We start from the raw sequence: 25880 nt of genomic DNA on the forward strand, positions 1-25880 counted from the left end.
AGCAATTATATTAGTCCTGTCGGTCTTTTTTTATGCGATTTTTCGTTTGACGCTTTTGACTGTTCGTCCTCTAAAACGGGATAAACAGGCAACGCCCAGCGGGCATTGAGTGCTCTTAGAGCTTTTCAGCTCTGTTTCAGCTCAAACTGTTTTGGAGAATTATGGTGTGAAGGGCGGTTCTTAGAGGGTTGAAGACACCCCCAATGTTGACCCCCCCCTATTGGCCCACCCCCCCCACCGCGCTGCTGCCCTCCCACACCAGTGTTACTCCCCCCCCCAATCTGCCCCCCGTGCATCCCCCCGCCCCCCCTCTCCCTCTGTGGCTAGCTACTGACGAACAATCGCTTGCTAAAAACGCAAATTTGTACTTTTTTTGATTTTTTTCAAGCTTTTTTGAAAATTTTCGACATTTTTTGATTTTTCTCAGCCCTAGACGTCAAAGAACCTCCTCTAATGTTTGATAATAGGTTACTGCATTGTTTGTAGTGGCAATGGAATGGTTTCAACTTTTTAACATCATGAATTTTAGCAATTTTTTGACAAACTTGCAATTTTGTCAAATTTTTAAATTTTTTTTCCTTAGTCAGGTCTTTCCAGACCCAGGGGCCCGAAAGAATCCTAAGGGGTTGATAATAAGTTACTGACAAATTTTCAATGGCCATGGAATAGGTTTTCAACTTTTTGATGTCACAATTTTAGCAATTTTGTGATAAAACTTGCTTTTCTTCAAGTTTTTGAAATTTTTTGTAGTTCCTTAGATTTTTTATCAACCTCAAGAGCCAAGGAACCTCTTCTAGGGTTGAAAATAGGTTACTGAATAATTTTTTGATTAAATGGAATTTCTTGCAAGGTTTTAACATCACAAATTTTAGCATTCTTTTTGATAGTTTTTGCCATTTTTTCCCCAATTTTTGACATTTATACTCATTATTCAGATTTTGTGAACCTCAAAGGTCAGAAAACCTCCGTTAAGGTTTGATAATAAGTTACTGGAAATTTTTTGTCGGTCATGGGTTAATTTTCATCTTTTCAATATCACAAGTTATAGCAATTTTTTTAAATAATACTTTCAATTTTTTTTAAAAGTTTGTCATTTCTTAGGTTTTTCTAGCTCAAGGGCAACGAAACTCCCTCTAGGGTTTGTTAATATATTTCTGTATAGTTTAAAGACGTAATGGAATGCTCTTCAAGATTTTATTATCATGAATTTAAGCAATTTTTCATGTTTTTGATTTTTTTCCGGCAACAGAGGCCCTCGAACCTCCTCCAAAGTTTGATAATAAGCTGCGGCATAGTTTCTAGAGACAATGGGATGGTGATCAACATTTTTTATGGCTCCAGTTTTAGTAATTTTTGGATAAAATTTAAACTTTTCAAATTTTTGGAAAATTTGTATGTTTCAAGTCTATGGATCTTGATGAGCCTGTGAAAAAATTTCTGGCTTGAAACAGGGATACCGGATATTCTCCTGAGACAATGAATTGGTTCTTAAGATATTAATGTCTTGCGTAATGTCATCATCTTTGCCTAATGTCATCAACTCTGATCCTCATTATCAATGACTTAGTTGAAATATTTTTATCATAACTCATCTAACAGGCACTTTTTAGGAAACCATTGTTAATTGCTCTCAAAGGCAATATGTAGCAAATTTATTAACCCTGTTTGTCTTTCATGCAATTTTTCGTTACGCCGATTTTTCTTCTGTTCCATTTGACTTTCGTCTTCAGAAACGGGATAAATATGTAGTGCCCTGAGGTCACTAAACCGTGGCTAGCTGTTGACGAAGCCAACCGCTCGCCGGTCGTTTGAGAGCAATTCGCCCGACGTTAGTCGGTTATGTTTTATTTGATTTCAAACTTCATAGCTGATGTACTGATTAGGTTATATTTGCAGGCGAAAAATTTGAACAGGATTGTCTTGTTGATCAGCGAACTGAGATGCGACTCTAGAACAATTGATTGGGAGAATTTATTGGATTTCAAATATTGTTGGATCACTGTATTTGGCATCGACAGACCTAAATCTCCAGTTCTCGACAAAATTCCTCTGAAATTCAAACATATAAATTTAGGAGGTCCTCCCGAAAATGCAAGCCATCAGATGTCTAAGGTTGTTCCAACTGTTAAAAAATATATAACTACGGACAATCATCTCTATAATTCCAGGAGGCTGGAAAAATATTTAACAGCGATGTGTGTTCAAACAAAGCAGTCTTCAGATATTTTAACCTTGATGTACGATAAAATGCAGCCTTTCTTCCCAAGCATCTACGACGCAGACTTTTGGAAATCACCGCTCATCAAAATAAGTGACTACCTTCCGGAATTAAAACCTGTTACTGATGATCACGTTGAATGCAAAAGCATTTGTGCTGATTCTGCGGGTGAAACGGTTCATGAAAGTAAGATTTAGTTTCACAAGTTAAGAAACCCAATTGCTGGTAAATAAAATAAAAAAAAAGATTTTGGACACGTAATATTCAATGTATTTTTCAAGTTTGTCTCTAGATTTCACGCATTTTGTCAATTTGTCCGCCAACGGACGGTAAGTGATCAAACAAGTTGAGATATTTTATCATTCAAAACTATAGCCGTTTTTGCGAACTGCTGATATAAAAAATTTTTCTTAAGCATAAATAATAAATTTTGTAAGCATAAGCTTACCTAATTGTGGGTTTTGTTATCCTTTTGCTTTGCTGATTTATTTTGCAAGAAAAGATCTTCGCTTTCGAAAATGTTTTAAGTTAGCGACTTTCTGACAGATTTTGCACAACTTGATTTTGGTTATGATTGTTAACAAGGAGGCTCACCAATGCTCGTTGCCACATAATGTTTCTCAAGGGCTCACATAAGACTCATCTTAAATTGTGGCTTAATTAAGATCCAAAAGAGATAGGACAATTTTATATTGATGAATTCGAAACAGATTACAGACATTCATACCAGTGAAGCATTCTGATATCTGTGAAACAATTTTTTCACTAAAATAAGAAAAATCACACGCTTGGCGCGTTATCAGATAACCCTAACAAATCTTAAGGGAGACGAATTAAACAAAAACACAACAAGACAAGTCACTAGAGTATTCGATAATAAATAAACCAAAAAAATAAACCAAAACAAACGAAGATAAACGATGAAAACGAAATTTTTCCCTAATTGTTATGGAAAAAAATTGATGCCTGAGCCACTTATTGTTTGACAAGCGCAGACAACAGCCTTTTATACCCCAAAAACATTTTTTAAAAAATGATGGGAGAATCTATCAAATCAGCTGCTAAGTTTTGAAATTAAATCGTGTCCCAACTGTTATAAATGAAATGAAAACAACAAAAATTTCATTGATGTCACGATGTCGAGCCCTTTTGACATGTCATTTACGAAACTGACTAACATTACGACAAAGAGAACAACAAAAATGGCAGAAATAAAATACCAATTAAATTTTAACGGAAAAATGTACCAAAGTTTGTCCAAATCATTAGATATTAAATAAAAGCATTAGAGATGCAGTTATTTTTCACTAGGGCTTATAAGACCTGTCGATTTTTTACTATATGACAAGAAACAAAACACTACAATGGCGGCTAAACCAAATAAAACAATATTCAATGAGAAAGCACAGCGATAAGGTCACAAAAATCAAGCGCTATCAATCGTTAAAAAGCATAAACCTATTTCAATGAGAAGCAATGAGCGACAAAACAACGACAGAACAAGAATAAAATGACATTTGCCAAATATCAACTTTTTTGATAGTGGGTGAAATGAAAATTTCTAACACAATGGACTTACGAAAATTTCACCCTTAGCAGTCGACGTTAGAGCCTAGGCAACGTCCTTTCCTTTTTCCACTTAGTTTAAAAACGATGCAAATGACATAGAAGCGAGTGAATAGCAACAATTGGAGAAAAAATTAGCAATGTCAATGTTTACAAACTGACACTGATTTAAAAAAAAAACATTTTTTTGGGTTAGATTGTTGATGAGGCCAGAAAAAGGCAGAATTTTGAGACTGACGAAACAAACTATTTGTGTTTCTTTTAGTAATAATAAAAAGATTTTTCAATTTGTTTTTATTCTTACAATAAACAACATCCAGGTCAAAAAAGAGGTCAAAACTAAAACCATCAAACAGATTACTTTAATAGAAAAGACTTCTGATAACTTAGTCTCATTGATGACAGGTATCATCAGTGAGACTAATTTATCAGTCAACAAAAAAACACATAACAGCCACAAAAGTTCAATAATCCATCAATTCATGTAAATTTAATGGCAGAAAAATTAGCTGCTAACTGATTATTTTGTGCTTGTTTTAAGAAGTCAATGGACCTGCGTTGTGATTCATAAGATTTATTGAAATTTTGACGAATCAGAGTTTGAAAGTCGTAAAAAGTTCTTGATGTCAAATCAAAATTTGCAAAGAGTAATTTGGGATGAATAAGAACGTGATAAGGACTTATCAATGATTAGGATGCAGAACGAGGAAATAATTGACATGAAACATTGCAAAACCCCCAAAATCACGACTTTATTATAATTGAAAATTACTGAGCGTGAAAGTAAAAAACATGAGCTCTTCGATCAATTCAAAGAACAGCATCTAAGCACTGTTAGAACACTTAATTTAATTGAGCATGGGGAAAAGAGAAAAAAACAGTAGAATCGGAAATCAAATTTTTGCGCTTAAATTGAGTTTTAGAAGGAAAAGCAAAAAAATTATCGAACTTCGCTCAGAAAACACTGTTAAACAGTTTAGCGCTGTAAAATAACTTACTTCTGCTACTGTTTTACCGCTGCAGAGCGACTAAAATTATCACACCGATTTGGTTTCTTTTTGAAAAAAGTTCATTCTGGTATAGTTTTGTTTCAAGATAATACAAGCCCGGAAATCTTCAATTCCAGGCATTTTTTGTAAAAGATATTGGTTGCGCGAAATAGTTTGAACTAAAAAATATCAGTTGCGCATATAGTTCCACCCCACTACTTGGAATTGGATCAATGATGATGGCGCTCTTTTGGGTTTGGTAATTAGTTGGACTTATAATACCTCATGCATTTGTTTTTATAAAGTATGAATGATTGAAAACTAAAAAATTAAAACTAAGCAATGAGAACAGAAGAAATTCAAAAGAATTATACCCAAAGAACGAGTGAGAAAAATTGTTGGCAGTTATTTTTGCATATAGACATTGTTTAGAAGACAGATTTCTAAGCCTGAACTTTACTGTTTAAAAAACATTTGAATGCCAACTTTTGCTAGTAAAGTTGTTGAAAGTCTTTCATTTAGTTCAAAACTGCCTCTTTTTAAACATCTACAGAACCTCAATATGTTCCGTCATCAAAATCTAGCTGGGTGTATTAATGATGTTTTCAATGATAAATTACGCTGAGATTAATTATGTGCAAAAACTTTTATCTGAAGTTTCCGAGTCAAAATCTAAGACTCATGAAAAAAATTTAGGTGGGCTCATGATTTGACGATAACTTGACGCAACTTTCGTTATTCATCATTTCGAATCGCGCAAAACCCTTATTTGGGTTGAGTTCAGCGTTGTAATTTTCTGTCCCATAAATGTTGATTAGGAAAATTTGGGCCGAACAAAAGTCCGGCGTGATTATTTTGAGATGTCCGATTTAGGATGATTTTATTGCGGATTCGGATTCGGACAAATTGTGATCGGTAAATCGTTCAAGAAATCATTTGGAATGTTTTTCATAGATTTGTGGGTCGTTGTTGTTGTTCCTTTAAAAAAGAAGAAAAATTAATCCGGGAAACATCAACCCTACCGTAGACAAAGAAATAAAAAACAACTTTTAATGCTAGCTTTTATGCTATACGGGTACAAATGAAAAAGCCACAAAAAAGCACCAAAAATTAAGGTCAACATCAGCGTATACCAGTTTTTAATGCAAACATGGGATTAATTACCACGTTTTGATGTTTATCATAGATGTTCGAAAACTTTAATTTCCGCGGCCTTAGACCCTAGGACTGCAAAGAGGCACGTTTTGCTTCATTTTTAATTTAAATTAACAAAGGGCCAGTTTGTAAAATTACACGATGATTCGAAATCGATGACTTTTCAATGTCTATAATTGTAACTTAGCAGGTTACTAGTAGGATTGAGGTTAATAATGTAAAATCATTTATATCAATTATGATTCACAACTTTGTACGCTTTTATACGTTACTATTGCTTTTACTAATGCTTTTATTACTATTGCACAAGCGGGGTGGGGTGGTTGGATTCCAGTGAGAAGAACTTCTAGATAATTACTTGTTTACGAGAAAGTAATGCATTGAGTGAAACAGTGGAGTTTACCAAAGCCACTGGTTAAGCGGATAATAAATTTTTGGCCAGTAGCGGAATTTGTTAGAGTCAATTGTCTAAGAAGTCAATTGATTACAATTTTTTCAACTTCGTGGGAGATAGAGAGCACTATTTATTAGTTGTGGTAGAAAAACCACCACCGGGATTGTTGAAATACTCAATTATCTGTTTTTGGCTATCTATAACTCAACTGGTTACTAGCATAACTTATTTTGATTATCTATTCATTTATTTCGAGCGACCTGGGTCACCACTTCTTAGTAGTCATATAAGGATCATATATGGTATCATACAAATCATAACGTATTTCTTAGTACGATACCTGTATGATTACTAGGAAATCATACATGACTACTAGGAAATCATATATGAACCTTGTATGACTACAAAGAAGTCATATATGATCCTAGTATGAATAATAAGAATCATACATCTAGTTTTACCAAATTTTTAAGCATTTATGACAAATTTTATTCGGCAAGGATTGACTTGTGTGATTCCCCGGCATCACTTTGTGATCCGCCAAAAGACCCAACCGTAAAATATCATTTGCAAAGTTGAACACGCAATTAAAGAGTAAGTCCAAATAGATAAATAAAGTTCTGATATCCTCTGAAGCCAGCTTATACATATAAACGCTCATTTATAAAAATATTTGAAAAATTTTTCGCAGATAACCTCAAATTCGTTTTATGAACATATTTAAGTTGGAAAGTTATTCTTTTTCGCCCACACAAAGAATCAAATGTGGAATGCAAATGCGATATAGTAATTTATTATGTCCTCTGTCTACACTATACGGAAATTTGTGGAACCAATCAATGTTTTATGTGTCATATAAGACCTTGTATGATTTCCAGGAAATTTTTCCAACATCAAAAGAAAATGACAGATATACGGTTTTTAAGCTTTAAATTTTTTTGTATGATACCTGCATGATATCTAGGAAATCATATATGATCCTCGTATGACTACTTAGAAAACATACAAATCATATATGACCTTGTATGTATACCAGGAATCATATATAACCTAGTATGACTACTAAGAATTGTGTATGATGAGCAACCCGGGGAAGTCCAGAGATTATTTCGAGTCAAACAGTCCAGAGAGCAGCCTTTTTGTCAGCAATACAGTACGATCCCAACAAGAAGACGGACAACCGAAAACATTTTTTGCAATTTTGATGGGGTATTGAGCTGTAGTCAGTCTACAGCTAGAAGCCCTCTAACGACTGTGATTCAAATTTGTACAAACAACCGTTCTTTGCGAAGAAATGACAAGCAAACAAAAAAACAATTAGTTTCTCCAAAATAAGAAAATTTGTAGTGAAACGGTTTCTACAATCGTATCCAGAAGCATATTAATGTATAATTCCAATTAAATGATAAAATTTGAGATCAAATACGCGCTGAATAGGTTAGTTTAAAGCAAAATTTGAAAACTAAGGATTCACAGTAATGCTGAAAAATTTTTTGTTTTTAAGCGAAAACTTTTGCCTGTTTTGAAATTGAAATTCGTTGACAAGTAAATTGGCATCAAATTTTAAGAATAAAATGTTGCACCCCCTTGGCGAGAAGACCACTTTGTTTTTTTTTAAAAAAAAATAAATTTGGGCATTGAAATGTCGATTATTATTAGATATTTCATTTGCTTCTAAATTTCGCAATTTTGAAATCATTTGTTTTTACTCAGATATCCAAAACTAGCTGAATACATTTCATAATGTCTAGCGTTTTGTTGTTTTAGAAAATAAATCAAATGGAGTATCTTGAGTGTCGTAAGGCTACTTTTACATAATGCGATCTTCAACTATTCATCAAAATTAAACCAAAAACGTTTTTTCTTCGCTTGTTAGAATATGCAATGAGGATTGTTACAAATTTTTGTATTTTTAGGCGATCAGGAAGAGAAAGGTTTTGGAAGTGAAGAAGTTGCAAGTGAAAAACAAACACCTGCATTTTCGCCTCCATTGGATGAAGTTAGAGTGTATGTGCAGTTTACTAATTTTTTTTTCAAATTTTTTAAAGTTAGAACTATTAACACTTTTTCAAATTGTTCAATAGAATAATCCATGGACCTCGCAATTTTGACCGGCAGGTTTATGATTACGTGTTGCCTTTATCAACATAAAGAAATTAATTGAAGAAATTACACATAACCGACCAAAGTCGAAAGAGTTGATCTCAAACAACTGGTATTTTTTGGTTGTTGCGGCTTGCCAATTATTTCACCATTTTTGAACGGTTTGAATGATTTGAATGATTTCACGTTTCACATTTAGGTACGATGGTTCAAAACTGACGACGGAGATACAAGTTGATAAATTTGGCACCTGTCGATACAGATCAGTGGTTGAACTGCATGAAGCTATCGAAAAAGACCTGACTTTTCAATTCAGACAAGGGGACGGGTCAATGGAACAAGTTAAAGTTTATTTTCCATCCTATTGCATTTTGGGATCAAAGAAAGTGTTCCTGGAATTCTATTTTCCCGAGGGTATCACGAAGCTGCAGGGAAACGAAACCTTGTTGACTCCTGTCCTCTTCATCTATCAAGCAACGCACGTTCAATTTTTGCGCAGAGTAATCGTAACTCTTCCGTTTGACCAGCGAGTTCTGACAACAAATGACGATTTAGAGGTCAAATGTGCCACTGGCAAGAAACAAATTGTTGTTAAGGATAACAGCTTTGAGATTCACTCGTTCTCGTATTCTCCAGCGGGCGTAGCGGGACATGAAACGGAAAGTGAGACCACACAAGACACAAATAATCTCACCCGAGCTTATTCAAATGATCAGGTGCAACAAGAAGCGGACAGTCATACCAGAGAAGATCTGGACACACAGATCAGACATGAATCAGACAACCAGTCCTCATATTATGAGCAAACGCAGACCCAACGACAACCAGACAGCCATATGTGCCAAACAAAAGACAGTCAGACAAGACCAAAAATCGAAAAAGAACTTAAGGTAAGAACCAGGAGCTGTGTAGGGAGACTCGGTTTTTCATCGTGCTTCTCATATCAAACATGAAACTAAGAATAATGACCGTTCTATGGATATTTGAAAAAAACAGATAAATGAAGCCGGGATTAAGGCTGCCCTAGTGATGAGCGGATTCAAATCATGCAAGAAACTTGCAAGAACTGAACTTAAAATTCAAAAGGCCGTTTACAGCTCTTGAAGTGATCCGAGGGCCAGGTTGTGACTTCAAGACAGACTTGAACACAACAGGAACATTGTTTTTAAAATTTTCGTTAAAAATGTCATTCATAAAGTCCCAAAATATCAGTTAATCATGCTACCAGTGACCACAATTGTTGATCATCTCAAAATCAAAACTAAATATTTTAAACAAAAAAAGTTATGCTACAAAACCATGCGAAAAACTACAAAAAGTGGCTCATAACTATCTTAAGAATTTTTTGTAATTAAATATTGTAAACCTAATCTCGTCAATGGTAGATTTCGAAAAGTTGACCATACTTCTCCACGATTGAAAATTTCGCTTCATTCATAGTTTTTTTTACAGATTTACAGCGGCCAGTTTCACATGCACATATTACAGTAAAAATTGCCGTCTTACTAAATTCTCTCAATCACTCCTAAAATATACTGGCTATGGGTTCAGTTATAATGAAAAAAAAATTGTAGTAACAAATTTTGGTTTTCTGATTGACTTTAAAATCTTTTGACAATTTGTGCCAATTATCAGACAATTCAGAAAAATTGGGATATTGGGATAAAAATGAGTTCTCAAGAAAGTTATCAGTTTTGAAGTCCCCTCTTGGAATGCTATGTGGACAGAACTATTTCAATTAGTTTTTCAAAACAATAGATTGTTTTAGGAAGCGCTGAAGTGTCTCTTCTCTATCTAAATTTTGTTACTGCTGAAGAATTCACTCGCTAGGATATTCTATCAGCGCTCTTGGCTGATTTTTGTTAATATCACAGATAAACAGTTGTCTTATTTGACTTTAAATATATGAAAAATATATATATGTATATATGGTGTGATGCAGTATAATGTGAATGTGCCTGTGGTGTGATGTAGTATGATGTGAATATGCCTGGGGTCTGATGTATTATGGTGTGAAAATGCATGGCAAGTGATGCACAATAAGCGCTGCAACAGGTTTGACAGTGTGTTTTTTATAGGATTTATGGATTTATAGGATAACTGATTAGACTGATAGTTGCATGATAACAGTGAAGGACAGATCAAAATCACGATAAGTTCAGAGATAAAATTTTATTCTGAAAAAATAGACATCAGTGTATATTTTGACATGATCAGAATTTGCACAAGTGGATACTTTTTCCGGATTTACAATAGTTCAATACTCAAATGCTCTGGGTACTCAACCCGTGAACTTCTAAAGTGTAAATTTTGAGAAATATGCAATTCTCACTTTCTTTTTATGAAAAATTTTTTACTAACTCATTGACAATTTTTTGATTACTATTGCAATCCAATCCAATTACCGAACATGACGAAAAAACGTACAAAGGAGGGGACAGCAAATCTTGATTTTTAAATGTTTTTTATAGCAACATAGCTTGCTTAGTAAACTTTGTATTAGTTTCTTTTGGAAAAATATCTTAATGAGTTCTGGAAATTTTTCTGTGCACTATTGCAAATTGTACAGTTAAGCACATGCAATTAAACGTTCACTTAGAATTAAAATTAGATCTCCCAGAATTTCATATATTGCCATCAAAATTAGTTTGGAAACCAGAGTTTTGTCGCATGATTGAAATTAGATAACAAAAAAATGAAAAATGATTGTTCGAATTTAGTAATTTTTAGATTTTTAAAATATTCTAGAATTTTTAAAAAAAATTATGAGATTGCGAAAAAACTACTGACTATATACTTAATCGCACAATTTTCAAATACTTATGTCCTACCCTATGAGTTCTATTAGTTTTCCTCATGTAATTAATTATCTTTATCTTATCAGATTTTAAATAATTTTTTTTCTTCCAAGCTAATTTTGCAGGCTACCTTTTCACGTGAATATTTTGTGTAAACGGGGTATTCGTCGTGATAAAGTTATATTTAAACTTTTTGCACATTTACTGCAATTAAAAAAACACTTTTTTAAAATTATTTTCAACGGTTTATTTGCTTTAAATCCCATCAAAATTTTGTCTTTTTAAAAATATTTTAAGAAGGAGGATGTTGCTTTATTTTTTGATTTTCAGGGCTCGTCAAAGTTGAAAATTTTGCCAACATTTTTTACTAGTATTTTCCTCACTTTTTCGGTTGCTTCTATTTGTTCTACTTCAAAATTCTTCGAATTGGTGTTAAAGAAATATTCATTTTCTTCTGAAATGGGGGGGGGGGGGGGAGCTACTGGATTATCTGGCCACACTGAATTTCTTTGTTAAAACTTGGCCTACGTTTAGAAATTTTTAATTTAAAAAGAGGTGAATCACTGTTGTTGTAGTACAACGTTTTACTGTTGTTGCCTAAAATTTTCCGCCAAAATCTTCCAAAGCTAACATGAGGGCTGTCTTGGATTATTTTATTCAAAAGATTGATGCTGTTAGGCAATTTTGACTGTTCTTTTCTAACTTCGCTCAATTTTCATCAATTCCGCATAGTTGTTTTGGACAATTTTTTGTCTCTATTTCAAGATTGGATCTTTTCAATTGTCTCTCATTCTATAAACTTTCAAGTATTCCTAACTACCTGACTCTCAATTTTGACGCTTATTTATGCAATCAGTTTTAGATTCGCCATTAAAACTATTTCCCAACCAGCAACGGTGATTCCATGAAAACAGAAAAACTTGAAAACTGTCTTAATGTTAATTCTTAATTGCGACAATTCACTCCATTTTTCATTTCATCACTTTGACTGACTAAAACATATTTCGTTTAAACAGCTGAATTACGTTTTTTGAGAATTATAAAATTAGCTCTAAAGTTTTGAAAGAAACGCATACAAATGCAACTAGTGGTCTGGTTTTCCACCTAAATAAACAGTCGTTGAATATGTTTTCAGGCACCATTGTCATAACCAACTAATATTCCAAAACTTGAAAATTTGATCAAAACAGCTTTCCCTAATTTTTCTTGAAAAAAGTTAATATTCAAAATAATCTCCATTCCAGTCATTTGGGCAGTATTTGGATCGCCGATATTCTTCATCCAATTATTCAGATTTTCCATTCTGCCATGATAATTTAGTGCCTAGTCTACCAACAGTTTTCATGATCGAAAAGTAGTTAAAATTGTTCACTGTGTGAAAAAGCGTCCTCATACAGCCATTTTCTAACTAAGAAACTACTGTCATTTTTTTAACTTCTGGATTTAAAGACAGTTCAAGTTTGTGTAGCATTGCCGAATGATTTCAGACGTGAGTAATTAGCATCCGAAACAGGTGATGTTGCTACTTTTGTTTACAAGGGAGTGTCTGAAGAACATATACATCTTTTTTTTGCCGCGAAAAGTAGTGAAAAAAACATCAATTGATCAACAATTGAACAAAAATTTCTTTCGATTTCCCAAAGTTTTTCCGGAAAATCATTTTTCAAATATACGAATGAATTAAGAGAAAAAAATCAACTTTGATGGAATTTCAAATTTTTTCTCATTTTCTTTGATGTTCGAATTTTATTTTGAACCTTTCTCCTGTACATTGTTTGTATTTTTGAGTTTTTGTAAAAAAATGAGGAGTGTCCGTAATGCGTTTTTGTACATAAAAGTCCCACCACGCTCATTCAGATTTTTGGCTTAATTGTCCATTAAATGAGAAAAAAATAGAAAATTTCAAAATTTGTTCAAAACTAATTTGCGTATGAAAAAACTGCTCCTTAAATAAATCAGTTCGTAAATTAAATAACGCCGATTTAAGTGCAGATGAAACCTGCCATCTTTAGGACTGCGAGACGGGACAAACAACAAACTCAAATAAAAAGAAGAAACGTTATTTATTTAAAAAGATGTATTTCTTGAAGAAACCTAACAAGAAAAAGAAATTATTGTCAAGTCAAGCTCAAAATAAGGAAAATTTTTGTACTTCTCTAGAAAAAAAGAGGGAAACATCCATTGATGAGACTCGGTAGCAAGTAGACAAAATAAACACAGCGGAAAAAATAAAAAATGCGTTTAATTTTTTGAAAACAAATATTTTCAAAAATGAAAATCATCAAAAATAAACTGAGAGGTTTTAATGAGTTTATGTCCATTCAAACTTCCCTATGAGGAAATTAAGAACAATCATTGTCCTGAAGACATCGTACGTCTATAAAAACCAACGTCAATTATAGACAAAAAATCAAAAGCTCATCTAAATTTTGCGAGAAAACGGTGTCGAAGCCGTAAAAACCAAATTCTGTTCTGTAAAATTCAATTAAAATCGGTTCCGCTTTCTTTGAACATCTATAATGTGATATGTGACCTCTGAAAATTCATTATATAATCCAACTAGACAAAAAAGAAAAAGTTCAATTATGATAAAAAAATGCACTTTTTGGAAACAATTATTTTCAAATTCATAAAAAAAATTAGTATTAACTGAAATCTTTATAAGGATTCTTTTTATTTTTTATGGGAAACTCATTGTGATCTGTTTTTTTTTCAAAATATGTCGTATTTTCAAAACATTTGATTTCAATATCTTGAAAATTTAATATTATCAATTTAAATCCATAAATAGAATCTTCTGTTCAGTCATAAGATTCTATAAGACCTGCAAAAATCAAAGTTCTTCCAAAGTTTTCCATTAAATTCCGCTAGAAGACAGTGTCGAAGACTTTAGAACAATGAACATTTGAAATGTTCTATTGTGCCTTCTTTTTAAGCGCCAATAGGGTTATATATAAACTGCCAATAACGTGACTAGGCAAGAAAAAGGGCTTCAAAGTTGGGAAAATGTCCAATAATCGAATTTTTTGAAAACTCATTGTATCAAAGCCGATAAAACACTACTTAAAATGTAAAACCGCAAAAAATTATATTTTAATCCGTCAGAGAGGCGATAGACGATGCACCTGCTCAATAGACGAAGCTCAATAATCCCTTATTTGTTTTAAAAAAGCCAAACTGACCATAGGATTTCGAAAACTAGATAGGTTTCCTTGAAACTTAGGAAGCTAAACGAACTTGTCAGTTTTAGGCCTCAATTTGAGATGTTCTGTTCCGTAAGTTACATACAAAATGAAAAAACCGCGAAAATATATTTTAGGAAAAACAACGATAAAAAATACGAAATTTTTGGACTATAAAAACAAAGATACGAAAAATAGCAATATATCAAAAATAGTGTTGCAATTTGGATATTTATCGAGTTAATTAACAAAAAACCGTCAATTTTTTAATTCAAGAACCCTCTCAAAGGAGACACTAGTAAAACTAGCCTTCTTTGGAGTTAACGAAGATGATATCAACAATTTTTACTTGTGTTAGTCCGGCAAATTCAAACAAAATGGACTAAAGGAACTTATTTCGTGCCATATTTAAAGAAAAGAGGCTAAATTTTGAAAAACTCAACAATCATTTTTGTCAAAAGAGGATGAAAAATTTCAACAACACGATTCCGTCTTCAGAGTTAGAACCAACATCACTTTTTCTCATAACAAATATGGACAACATTGGCAAAAAAATTGTGTAAAATTACGGAAAATGTTACCAAAGACAGCGAAAATCAGTCGCATGTTCACAAAAGTGTAAATCTCGATAACTCCGTCGAATAAACGAAATTCGGAAAAAACGATTTTTATTATACATTGTACGCTGGACCTGCTTTATAATGATATTACTCACAACTCTCTAGTATCAATATATCGATCGGTCAAAGTTGACTGAACAAAAAACCCATTTGAGTATATAGTTCCTCGCCCCACTAAAGTGGATCGGAAAAAGAACTTAATGGAAAAAAAATGTGTCAACTGAAGACCAAATAACTTAAAATTGTTTTCGCTTGCTATATTTTCTTGGTTTTTGTAGTTTTAGCATTGTTGTCTGGAGACTTTCGCTTATCCCCATATTTTTCTATTGGGTTAATATTTCATTATTTTACTAATTCTGGCTCTTGAATTGTTTAATACTAATGTTCAAGCATAACTTCATGTTATAATTTCTGACAAATTTTTGAATTTTATTATTGTTTAGAAGACGCTTTTAAGTTGATTTCATCCAGTTCTAGTGAAACTTATTTTTTTTTGCTTTAGAAATTGGTCAATGGGAAGATTCGCAACAATGCAAACGATCAACGATCAAAACTTAGTTTCTTTGTTCAATAATATATTAAGTCATTGCACTTATTAAGCTTTTTTCAGCGGCACAATTCATGTTTACATAACATTTGCTTTCTCAGATCCAGGGTCGAGATGAGAGCGCCGTTTCAGCGCATTTTTTTTTTTTGGGGGGGGGGGGTTACAAAAGGAAAGACACCTGATTTCTTTCAGAAATGGAAAGCATTGCGGGCGTTAAATATTGGAGACCAGCAATTGTTGTACGACAGCTCTGCTGTGTATTTTACAATGGAACAAGTTCAGCAGCCCTGGAGTGACAACCAGTACATTCTCTCCTTCAACTGCCGGTCTTTCCCTCTGTGGGCGGAATTCGACCCATTCTGCTGGAGAGAAAATCTCTCTATGCACTCACTCAGTCAGTACAACGTGTTCAAACAGATGATACAGAGACAACAAATAGTGGTCCACGTTAAAGGTAGACTTTCAATCTATAGTGTGTCCCATAAAGTTGAAATAAGCGAACGTTTCAAGATGAAGGATATATCCAACGAAGATGAAGGATATAGTTAGATATAAAATATTAAACTGCAAACCCCTCTTTATGAAGTCACATTAAAGTGACATGTACGAAGGAATGCTGAAGGCATTTAGTTTGATGGTATAAAAACGAAATAAAATATGAATTTTTTTCTTGATTAGCTCCAACCGTGTACAAGTGGATACTTGACAAGGTTATAATTTCAAACCTACTGATTTACTTATGTATTCTAGTGACTGCTGAAAAATCGAAATTTTTTCCGAATGTTCATTTTCAAAACCTAGCCTATGGCTCAATATAGCTTCCGATAAAGTTATCAATTTAGCGGTGCCACTTCGAAAGTTAAGTAAGAACTAAGGTTTTCAAATCTTGATAATTTCTTTAATGTCACTTAATGCACTTCAAAAAATTGCCCTTTTTGTGCTTTGATAACAATCTGTTTTAAAACAAATAGCTTGCAATCTTGTTGAGGGCTCTTGATTTTACATGTTGAGGACTTTCGGACATATTATTTCAATAGATTTCATTGAAACACCATCGTGCCTCTCTTTATACAATTTTTTTAGCGGTGCCGGCGAGTTTTTTATAAGGGTTTTAAGATTTTGCGCTTGTTGTGTATATTTCAAGTTGTGATTCAACTCGTATAGAGTTTCAATGAATTTCGTTAGCCTGCTTGAGTTCTTTTCGGAAAAAAGAATCAATTATCCCCCACTTCTCAACTTTGCTCCTAAATGCTTCATTAACTTTTGTCTTGTACCCTGATGTTTTGTAATCTTTGTTTTGTTCACTATTTTTGTACTGTTTCAATACAATTTTCTCATTGCAAAAATGCGTCTTTCCACCAACATTTCCAGACTCTGATGAGTTTTCGAAAAATATGTCCTCTTCACAGCATAAAATGAATACTGTTGGAATTTTTGATGAGCAAACGATAGCGGCTCAACTTCGAGACAATGACGGCAGAAAATGATGATAAAGAATGATTTCGTTTAAACTATTTCTTGTAGTTGCAGTTTGTAGTTCTTGGAGACTTTGCATGATAACCATATTTGTCCTGCAAGTTTGCAGATAATTTGAGCATACTCAAACAAGATCAGCATGAGACGAGAACAATATTTCGCATCATGTATTTTTATCTTACCAAGGGCAGATCATATGTGCAGCTTAAATTTTGGCGCACTTGGCGCGGAAAACAAATGGATGAAATAAATTAATAAACGATATTGTTTTGCAAAATAAAAATAGGGAATACTTAACGGGAGAATAAAAATTTATTCTTAGTTGACTGAACGTCATATACTTATTTACAATAAAGTATAGAAATCCAGAGTAGTTTTGTATCAAATTGTCTCTTAAATACAAGCAGCTATGTTTTGAGAAAGTTCTCTGCTAATTAAAGATAATGCGTCGAATAAATTCAATGAGAGCAGAGAACGAGCTTTACGCATTTGCTGGAACATTGCGAGAAAACCAGCATGTTTCAAAATTCTGCAAGATTAACATCCGATCTGGACGTAAGAAAACATCCGGTACTGAAAAAGAGAAAAAAATTGTCAACATCCCGTAAAAAGTTGCTCCCGAAAGAAACATATTTAAGAATTACCCTAAAAATTTTGCACCTTATTTCACAATACTCTAATACATGAAAAAGTCACGCAGAAAAAATGCAGAAAAAAGTATGCATAAAAAATCAAATTATGCAGAACGGCTGCATACAATTTTCAGGTAAAAAGATGAAGTTTTCTCCAATTGCAGTTACGTGCCGATAGAGTGCAGCAACGCCATAAGCTCTTTCTCAGTTCAGAAAAAGAACGATTTGAAATTAATATACTTCATGCTATAACATAAGATAAATTGAGGCAAAAGGGTATGTAGCTGATTGATAAAGAATTCCAAAGTTTTTGATTTGGAAAGTTTTTGCGATATCACTCAACAATAGTAAATAAAAAAAGATGAGGCGGTTAGTTAGCTATAAAGTGTGCAAACGCACCTATATGAAGTCAATTTAAAGTGATATGTTTTATTAAGAACTAATGTTTTCGATCAAATGATTTCTTAAATGCTCTTTTTTGTGCTTTTGTAACAATCTGTTTAAAAAGATATTAGCTGACAATCTTATAGAATTACTCTTGATTTTACTTGATGTGATTCAACTCGTATAGAGTTTCAGTAATTTCCGTTAGCCTGATTGAATTCTTTTGGAGATCTTCAACTTCGCTCCTAAATGCTTCATTAACCATTGTTTTGCACCCTGATGTTTTGTACACTTTGTTCTGTTCGCTATCTGTTGTACTGTTTCATCAAATTCTATACTTTTTCTACATTTTATCTTTGCACTGCAATGAGAAAGAAATGGTATAATCTTTTATGAGAAAAAAAATCGTGAATTAATTAAATTTATTCATAAAAAATAGCTTCATTAAAATCAAAAAAAAATTTGTTCCCCTTTGATAATTCCACTCACTAGAATTTTTCTGCATTAGAAATATGCGTCTATTTTTACCAGCCTTTCCAGAATCTGGTGAGCTGGGAAAAAACATATGCTCTGCACAGCATAAACTGATTACAATTGGATTTTTTGATAGGCACACAATAACGACGCATCGTCTAAGACAACAACGCTGAGAATGTGATTATAAAGAATGTTTTTTGTTGAAATCTTTTCTTGTTATAATGCAGGGTATTTTAAGGTTATGGAAGAATCATGCAAATTTATACATTTTCTTGCAACCTTTTCTGTCGAAATCATTAGAGAATTTGCAAGATAACCATTTGCCCTGCAAGTTTACAAATAATTTTAACATACTCCAACAAGATCAGCATGAGACGAGAACAATATTTCGCATCAGGTTTTTTTTAAATCTTACGAAAGGCAGATAATCAATGCAGCTAAAATTTTGCACTTGGTGCGCAAAACAAAAAAAATGAAACAATTAAAAAAGTAAAAAACAATGTTGTTTTGCAAAATAACAAATAGGGAATGCTTAACGGGACAGTAACATTTTTTCTTAGCTGACAGAACTTAATATATTTTTCAATAAAATGCCGACATCTAATGTAATTTTGCATCAAACTATCTCTTTAAATACACGCAACTATGTCTTAGGGAATTTGTGTGCTAAATGAAAGATAATGGGTCGAATAAAATCCATTACAGCAGAGCGCGATCGGAACGCACTTGCTAGAATATAGAAAGATAGCCATCATATTGCAAGATTTTGCAAGATGGCCATCCGGTTTGGACTTAAGAAATCATTCTGATGAAGAAATGTGAAATGTTACTTTTTAGACGTCAGGGCTCCCATAAGGATCCTTCCTATTGACAACCCCAATTCTTCGATATGCGATTCCTCCAAGGAGACACAGGACACCTCTGATGTGACAATAACCTTCGAAAATCCTGAAGGACTATTAATGGATAAAAGTTCTTCAAATGAACCGTTCAACTGTTCAAACAACCGAATCGACCGATATTATACTTTTCACAACAACGCAGAACACCCACAGAATTCAAGCATGCTTGTTTTTTCATTTGGACAACAAATGTTTAAATTCCCAATTTTGAGCAGAGACAATCTCAACAAAATTGGACTGATGCCACCAATTTCAGTAGCCGCAATTAAAGAGTTTCTCAGTTTGTTGAAAGAGAACTGGATGACGTTTATCATCAACGAGCTCTCGGTCCCCAAGAGTTATCTCTTCGAGTTTGCATCTATAGATTTACGAGATGGAGTTGAGAGACTTTTGCCCCGGCGACCAGCAACTGGTTATAGAAACCAAATTAAAGTAGAGAACAGACTCTTTGAAATTGAAGACAATCTTGTTAGAATGTGGAGTGATCTGAAACGTTTCAAACAACCCGATAGTAAAGACCGAGATACAAAATCAATCATTGTTAAAATGTGCGAGCAAATATTTACAGAATTGTATGAAGACGAAATAGAAGCTCCAAAACGTAAAATATTATCTATCTTGACAAGTTCTGACGAGGATGGAGACGACGAGCCGGTTGAATGTGGTGGACTAACTGACGGCAACGAACGGGTGCTGGCTTATCATTTAATGGCTGTCGACCACCGATTACTGATTGAAAAAATGAAATTTGCCCAAAAACGATATAAGTTAAACAAAGCACTCATGACGAACGAATTAGCTGATATTTTAGGCATTGAAATTCTTGACGGCGGTGAAGATTTGCCGCAATAACAAATGCTCCAGAATTAGTGTGATGTGTCTGTTTTGATCATTTCATAAATTGTTTCTAATCAATGTAGTAGTCAATTCTAAACCAGAGTGAAATGAAAAGCAGGTGACCGCAATTGGAAATTTGAGTAATCATTTTTTGCTTTTGCGAAATCCCAATGCTATGAAATAACTGCCATCTTATCCGCTCTACAAACAAAATCAGTAAATGACAACCAAGATTTGAGGACGGCAGACCAAAAAAAAACAAAAAATTAAGCTAATCTGCCAGTTTTTTTCAGAATTTTCTTGGGCTTTTTCCAACAATTATACAGTTTCTCTATATCTCTAAATTTTATAATATTTTCTCAAAATCTTAAGGGATGTTTTTGATTTAATGAAACAATTATCAGCTTTGAATATTCGATGTATTAGATATATAGATTTAGAAATCATTGTAATTTATTCAAATTGAATTTAAACGGGAAATAAATGTGCAAATAGTTAATTAATACATGAATGTTTATCTGAATCATGAAATATGTTTATAATGAAATATGAATTACGAATATTCTGCAATCGGGATTAACTGATTACAGCTATTTGGAATCTATCATAGCATCAATTAATTGAAAATAAATTAGTTTCAACATCAACTGGAATTGCTTAAGCTGAGATGCATGCTTTTTTGGTTTTCAATTTCAGTGTTTATCTCAGACATTGTTCTTCCTTGCTTAGCACGAGGATCGTCAGCCAGTGTCATTTCCTCCCATCTTTTGTTTGAGGGATTATATTTTTTGCTAAATTTAATCGGAGAGATCAAATGGTATATACGTAGACTGCTTTAGTAGAGAGAATGAAACAGGATTCCTTCTGCCGTGTTTTTCGTTGTTGACAGTATGTGTCTAGTGGTTCATTGACTGCGAATTTGTCTTCTGCAATATTGATCTTAACGTCTTTTTTACAATACATATTTAAAGCAGCGATTTTCTTGAATTTGGATATATATTTTCTGAGAATCCGGAATCACAGTCTACTAAAACCATTAATTATTAATAGCCGCCGTCAGCCTCTCAACGGCTATTATTTAGACGCTATATTTTTTACAATTAAAAGAAATTGATTACAATTCAAAGAATTTGAATAGCGTTGGGGCGCTGTCTTCTTTGCGACTCGAAGAAGAGTATTGAATTTATTAAGGTTTTTTTTACGGGAATTACTATTTGTTCCGGCGCGGCAACATATTAGTGAAAGTGAGTAAAATTGCCGTGTGAACTAACTTTTTCTGAGCAAGAGAAGTTTTTGATCCATGCGCTGCGTTCAATGAGTGACTTTTTGACTTTGAAAAGGGTTTTTGAGAGATTGACGCATATAGATGACAGTTTTTAGCCGTGTTTTGTCCATTTGTCCCAATTTTTTAAAAACTTTTTATAGCCGTAAATTTTGATTGATGCCACATGAATATACCACCATCTGAAATCGACAGAACAATGTTTCTGAGAGCTTAATAATGCGTTTCAAGTGAAAATTGGTAAATTAATAAATATAACTTCTATTTGAAGATTCCTGAACGGGATGCCTCTTTTTAACGTGAGGTGTTTTTGTTTGATAAAATTGTAACAAACTAATTCGATGTTCGCAATTTTTGTCAAAGTTATCTATGTTTTTTGGATGTATTTTGAGTTTACTTAACATAAAAAGTCTTTTGGAGCCCCATAGGTGTTTTTGGTTTCATTTTGTTGCTATTTGAATTGTTTCTGGCGTTAACTCTATGAAATTCAGTAAAGAATTCATATCTATTTTGAACTTTTTTTCAAATGGTTTTACTGTTTCGCAATTGAGACGTTTTCACAAACTACTGAGAGAAGAAGATGGCTATGTAATGATCTTACACTTCAATTGCTTAAATGCAAAAGCCCATGTTTTTTCACCTCACTTTTTTTTCATTTTGATTTTTTAAATTAGTGTTTCCAATTTAGTGTATTCGATTTTTCGGAAACTGCGAGTTGAATTTTCAAAATCTCTTCCGCAATGTATGCAATCTCCACATTCTAGCGTGTATCTTGCTAACATTCTCCTAAATCCCGTAGTTTATTCGCCCTGCCTTATTTAAATTGAAAATAATCGATTTCAATTAATTATTTTTGTGTTTTTCCTTTGAATTTTTTTAAAAGTTTTTTTTGTTTGCTATTGCTTTTTTAGCATGTCACTGGGGTTTTGCTAGCTTCACTTTTTAAATTTTGAAGAACACTCTTTTGCAATATTCTTAGGACTTGGTTTTGGTAACGTACAATTTTTTGCCTTTCAATATTCTGTCTGTTTAGACTTTTTCTTTATTAATTTCATTTTGAATAATTTTTGGGTTATTATTTGTTTTTTTTTCTGATTTGAAGCGCTAACTAATGTTTATAGTTAAAGCGACAAAGTTTTCTTAGTTCCTATTGATTTCTGTTTTTATAATGTAAAATGTTTCGATTGAGAGAACTTACGAACTTGATAAAAATTGTATTAATTTTTGGCTATTTCTTGCGGTATTCAATTTTTTCTGCCAAAATAAGGTTTTGGGAGCCTAACATGGTTTGACTTTTGCTGCTCGCGTACTTTGATGTTTTCAATTGCGTACTAAAAATTTGGCTGATTTTATAGGACTAATATATTTTTTTAGTTAGGTTGGTTTTATGCGCTGTCGTCATCTTTTGACTGATTTCTTCTTGTGCTTTTAGTCACTTTAGTAGGTACCATTTGATTTAAAAGGTAATTATTTCGCAAAGACGACTCTTCGATTTGTTTCCGGAACTCTTTCGGTTATGTTTTTTTTAAGAACTGTTCACAAAATTTCATGATTTTTGAAGTCAAATTGGAGTAGTATTTTTTTTGACCACGCCGAAACAGAAAGTGGAGTGAAAGAGCGAGTGGTTTTGAGGCGTGAAAATTTATCGCTCTAATTTTAAAGTAGTGTGAGAAAACGGTGTTTGAACAAAAATTCGCTTTCTCGCTGGTGGTTTTTTGTTCACATGCGGCAATTTCACTTTGATTTTTAATGGTTTTTCGATTTTTCGGATCGAATTTTTTTTCAAAATGGTTTTCCCAAGCCATTCAAAAATTTTCTAGGCATAGTTTCGTTTTTAAACCAAATTTACATTTCTCGCTAGTGGTTTTTTTCTTCACATGCGGCATTTTGACATCGGTTTACTGTTTTATGTTTTTTTGGTGTGATGTTTTTTGCAAATGGTTTTCCCGATTCCTTCATAGTCTGTCGTAGGACTAGTTGATGTTTAGACAATGGATATATTTTGAATTGTACATCAGGACTTGTCCTGCTATGTTTCTCAGTTCGCTTTATTTTTTGATCACGTTTTTGGTTTTACATAAGTCACGAATTTCACGCTTGACTTCTGACTTATTAACCTTTTCAGTCGAAGGGATTTTGAATTTTTTCAAGAAATGAATTAAACGCAACGTAAAGAATAAGGTGGGTGTCAAAAGAGCAAAATCAAAGGTTCAAAAACAGGATAAGTATATGAAGCGCTGTCATTAAGTCATAGTGCATTAGGTTATCGAAGTTCACTAAAGAGATTGATAGCTGGCGTTAGTATTATGCTTAATAGCGGTCAGTTGGAAAGTTGAACTAATTGTAATTTTAGAATATATGCAGAATTTGAAAATCAAATAAAAAACTGACATATAGAAAATATCTGTCAATTTCTAGCTCTTATTTTTTTTCTTGTTCGGTTTCAATCCCAATGTGCCCATATTGAAAACAGGAGATTTGCTCTTGCACTTCCAGGTTCAGATGAAAGGTCAACATCTTTCATCACAAGCACCTTCTGTCCTCAATATCATTCCAAAAGTTATCTAAATGGCCAGTAGAACGATAATTAAAACAAAGTTTATAAACTGAAATGTGATGTCGAAAAATTGAACTGTTCTTTATTGAAGTATACTATTTCCCAACCACCACCAACAACAACAACTGGATTTCAGAAAGCAAATGAATAAAAAAATGTTCATTTTTATATCCTGATTTTTAATTTTGAAAAAAATTCGGATGGGACCGAACCAGAATCAATCAAAATATTTTCAGTGTCGTGCAACAATCAAGTCAGAAGTAAAACTTGAAAAAACATTGACTTTTGTCCTTATCGCAACCAAAACGAGTTGGTCGTTCCCGCAACTTAAAAACTGATATAAAAACTTACCAAACTAAACTGTCTAGAACAATGTAATTGAACCTTATCTACATTCTCTTACATTTTATGGTTTACCCCTCGTTCAAAGAACAAAACCTTCTTTCCCCAAAACAATTTTGAGGACAAAAGTCTCCCCTGTTACTGGCAAAAGTCTCTTAGGACACAAAAGAGACACAGTAAAGACACAGAAGAGACACAGTAAAGACACCGAAAAGACACAGAAAAGACACCGAAAAGACACAGAAAAGTCACAGAAAAGAAAAGACAAGCAATTTTTTCAGCGACGAAGCCAAGATTGGGTTACAGACGTTACCCAGCAGACGATTTTTTTTTGGAAATTGGGTTTCAGACGTCACCCCGACGAGAGGATCTGTTTTTTTTACTGGTTTCAGACGTCACCAGCAGAAGTCCGCCCGAGGTCTCAGACGTTACCTCTGATGTCCTGTTCCCCGGTTAGAGCCATCCAAAATCTCTATTTTTTTTTTTCGACAAAAAGCCTTCAAAAAATTGATTTTTGTCCCAAAAAAAAACTTTTTGTTACTATAACACCTCGATTGATAAACCTTGACTAGTAATATTATTTTCAAAGCGAGTAAAGGCAATTTTCTAACTTTGAAAGAAAATTATGCGAAAAAAACGCACAAAATTTAGAGAAATGTTCCTTAAATCAGAAAAATCGAAAAACATAAGTTAGTTTTCTGACTATATATCCATTTGAATTGCGGAAAAAACTATTAAACCACCCTTCGGAATTGGCTTTCGATCAAACAAAAAGCCACTTTTATCGATATATCATAACAGCATTATATAAAGTAGAAATGTCAGAAAAAATTTTTTGAATTCAGAAAATTCAAAAAACACAATTTAGTTTTCTGACTACATATCCGTTTGAATTGCGGAAAAAACTATTAAACCACTCTTTTGAATTGGTTTGTAATCAAGCAGAAAGCTATTTGCATCGATATATCCAATCAGTATTATACAAATGAGAAATGTCAGAAAAAATTTTTTGAATTCAGAAAATTCAAAAAACACAATTTAGTTTTCTGACTACATATCCATTTGAATTGCGGAAAAAACTATTAAACCACCCTTCGGAATTGGCTTTCGATCAAACAAAAAGCCACTTTTATTGATATATCATATCAGCATTATATAAAGTGGAAATGTCAGAAAAAATTTTTTGAATTCAGAAAAATCAAAAAGCACAATTTAGCTTTCTGACTACATATCCGTTTCAATTGCGGAATAAACCCTTAAACTGCTCTCCTGAATTAGTTTGTAATCAAACAGAAAGCCATTTTCATCGATTTATCCAATCAGTATCATATAAATGAGAAATGTCAGAAAAAATTTTTTGAAATCAGAAAATTCAAAAAACACAAGCTAATTTTCTGACTACATATTCATTTGAATTGC

The 25880-nt window shown here is 33.1% G+C and overlaps 1 protein-coding gene across 1 annotated transcript in view; it reads left to right on the forward strand.

Moving 5' to 3' along the window:
* LOC142352221 (uncharacterized) overlaps window positions 1-20989 on the forward strand; it is a 24226-nt gene extending 3237 nt beyond the window's left edge. The window contains exons 3-7 of the mRNA XM_075404660.1: window positions 1897-2404; window positions 8239-8329; window positions 8625-9315; window positions 15765-16026; window positions 19379-20989. Of these exons, the coding sequence (XP_075260775.1) occupies window positions 1897-2404; window positions 8239-8329; window positions 8625-9315; window positions 15765-16026; window positions 19379-20295 (2469 nt within the window). The 3' untranslated portion in view covers window positions 20296-20989. The remainder of the gene's footprint in view (window positions 1-1896; window positions 2405-8238; window positions 8330-8624; window positions 9316-15764; window positions 16027-19378) is intronic.
* The last annotated feature ends 4891 nt before the right edge of the window (window positions 20990-25880 follow it).

This window comes from Convolutriloba macropyga, chromosome 13 (genome assembly GCF_964194025.1).
Source record: "Convolutriloba macropyga chromosome 13, txConMacr16.3, whole genome shotgun sequence".
NCBI classification, from domain to species: Eukaryota; Metazoa; Xenacoelomorpha; order Acoela; family Convolutidae; genus Convolutriloba; species Convolutriloba macropyga.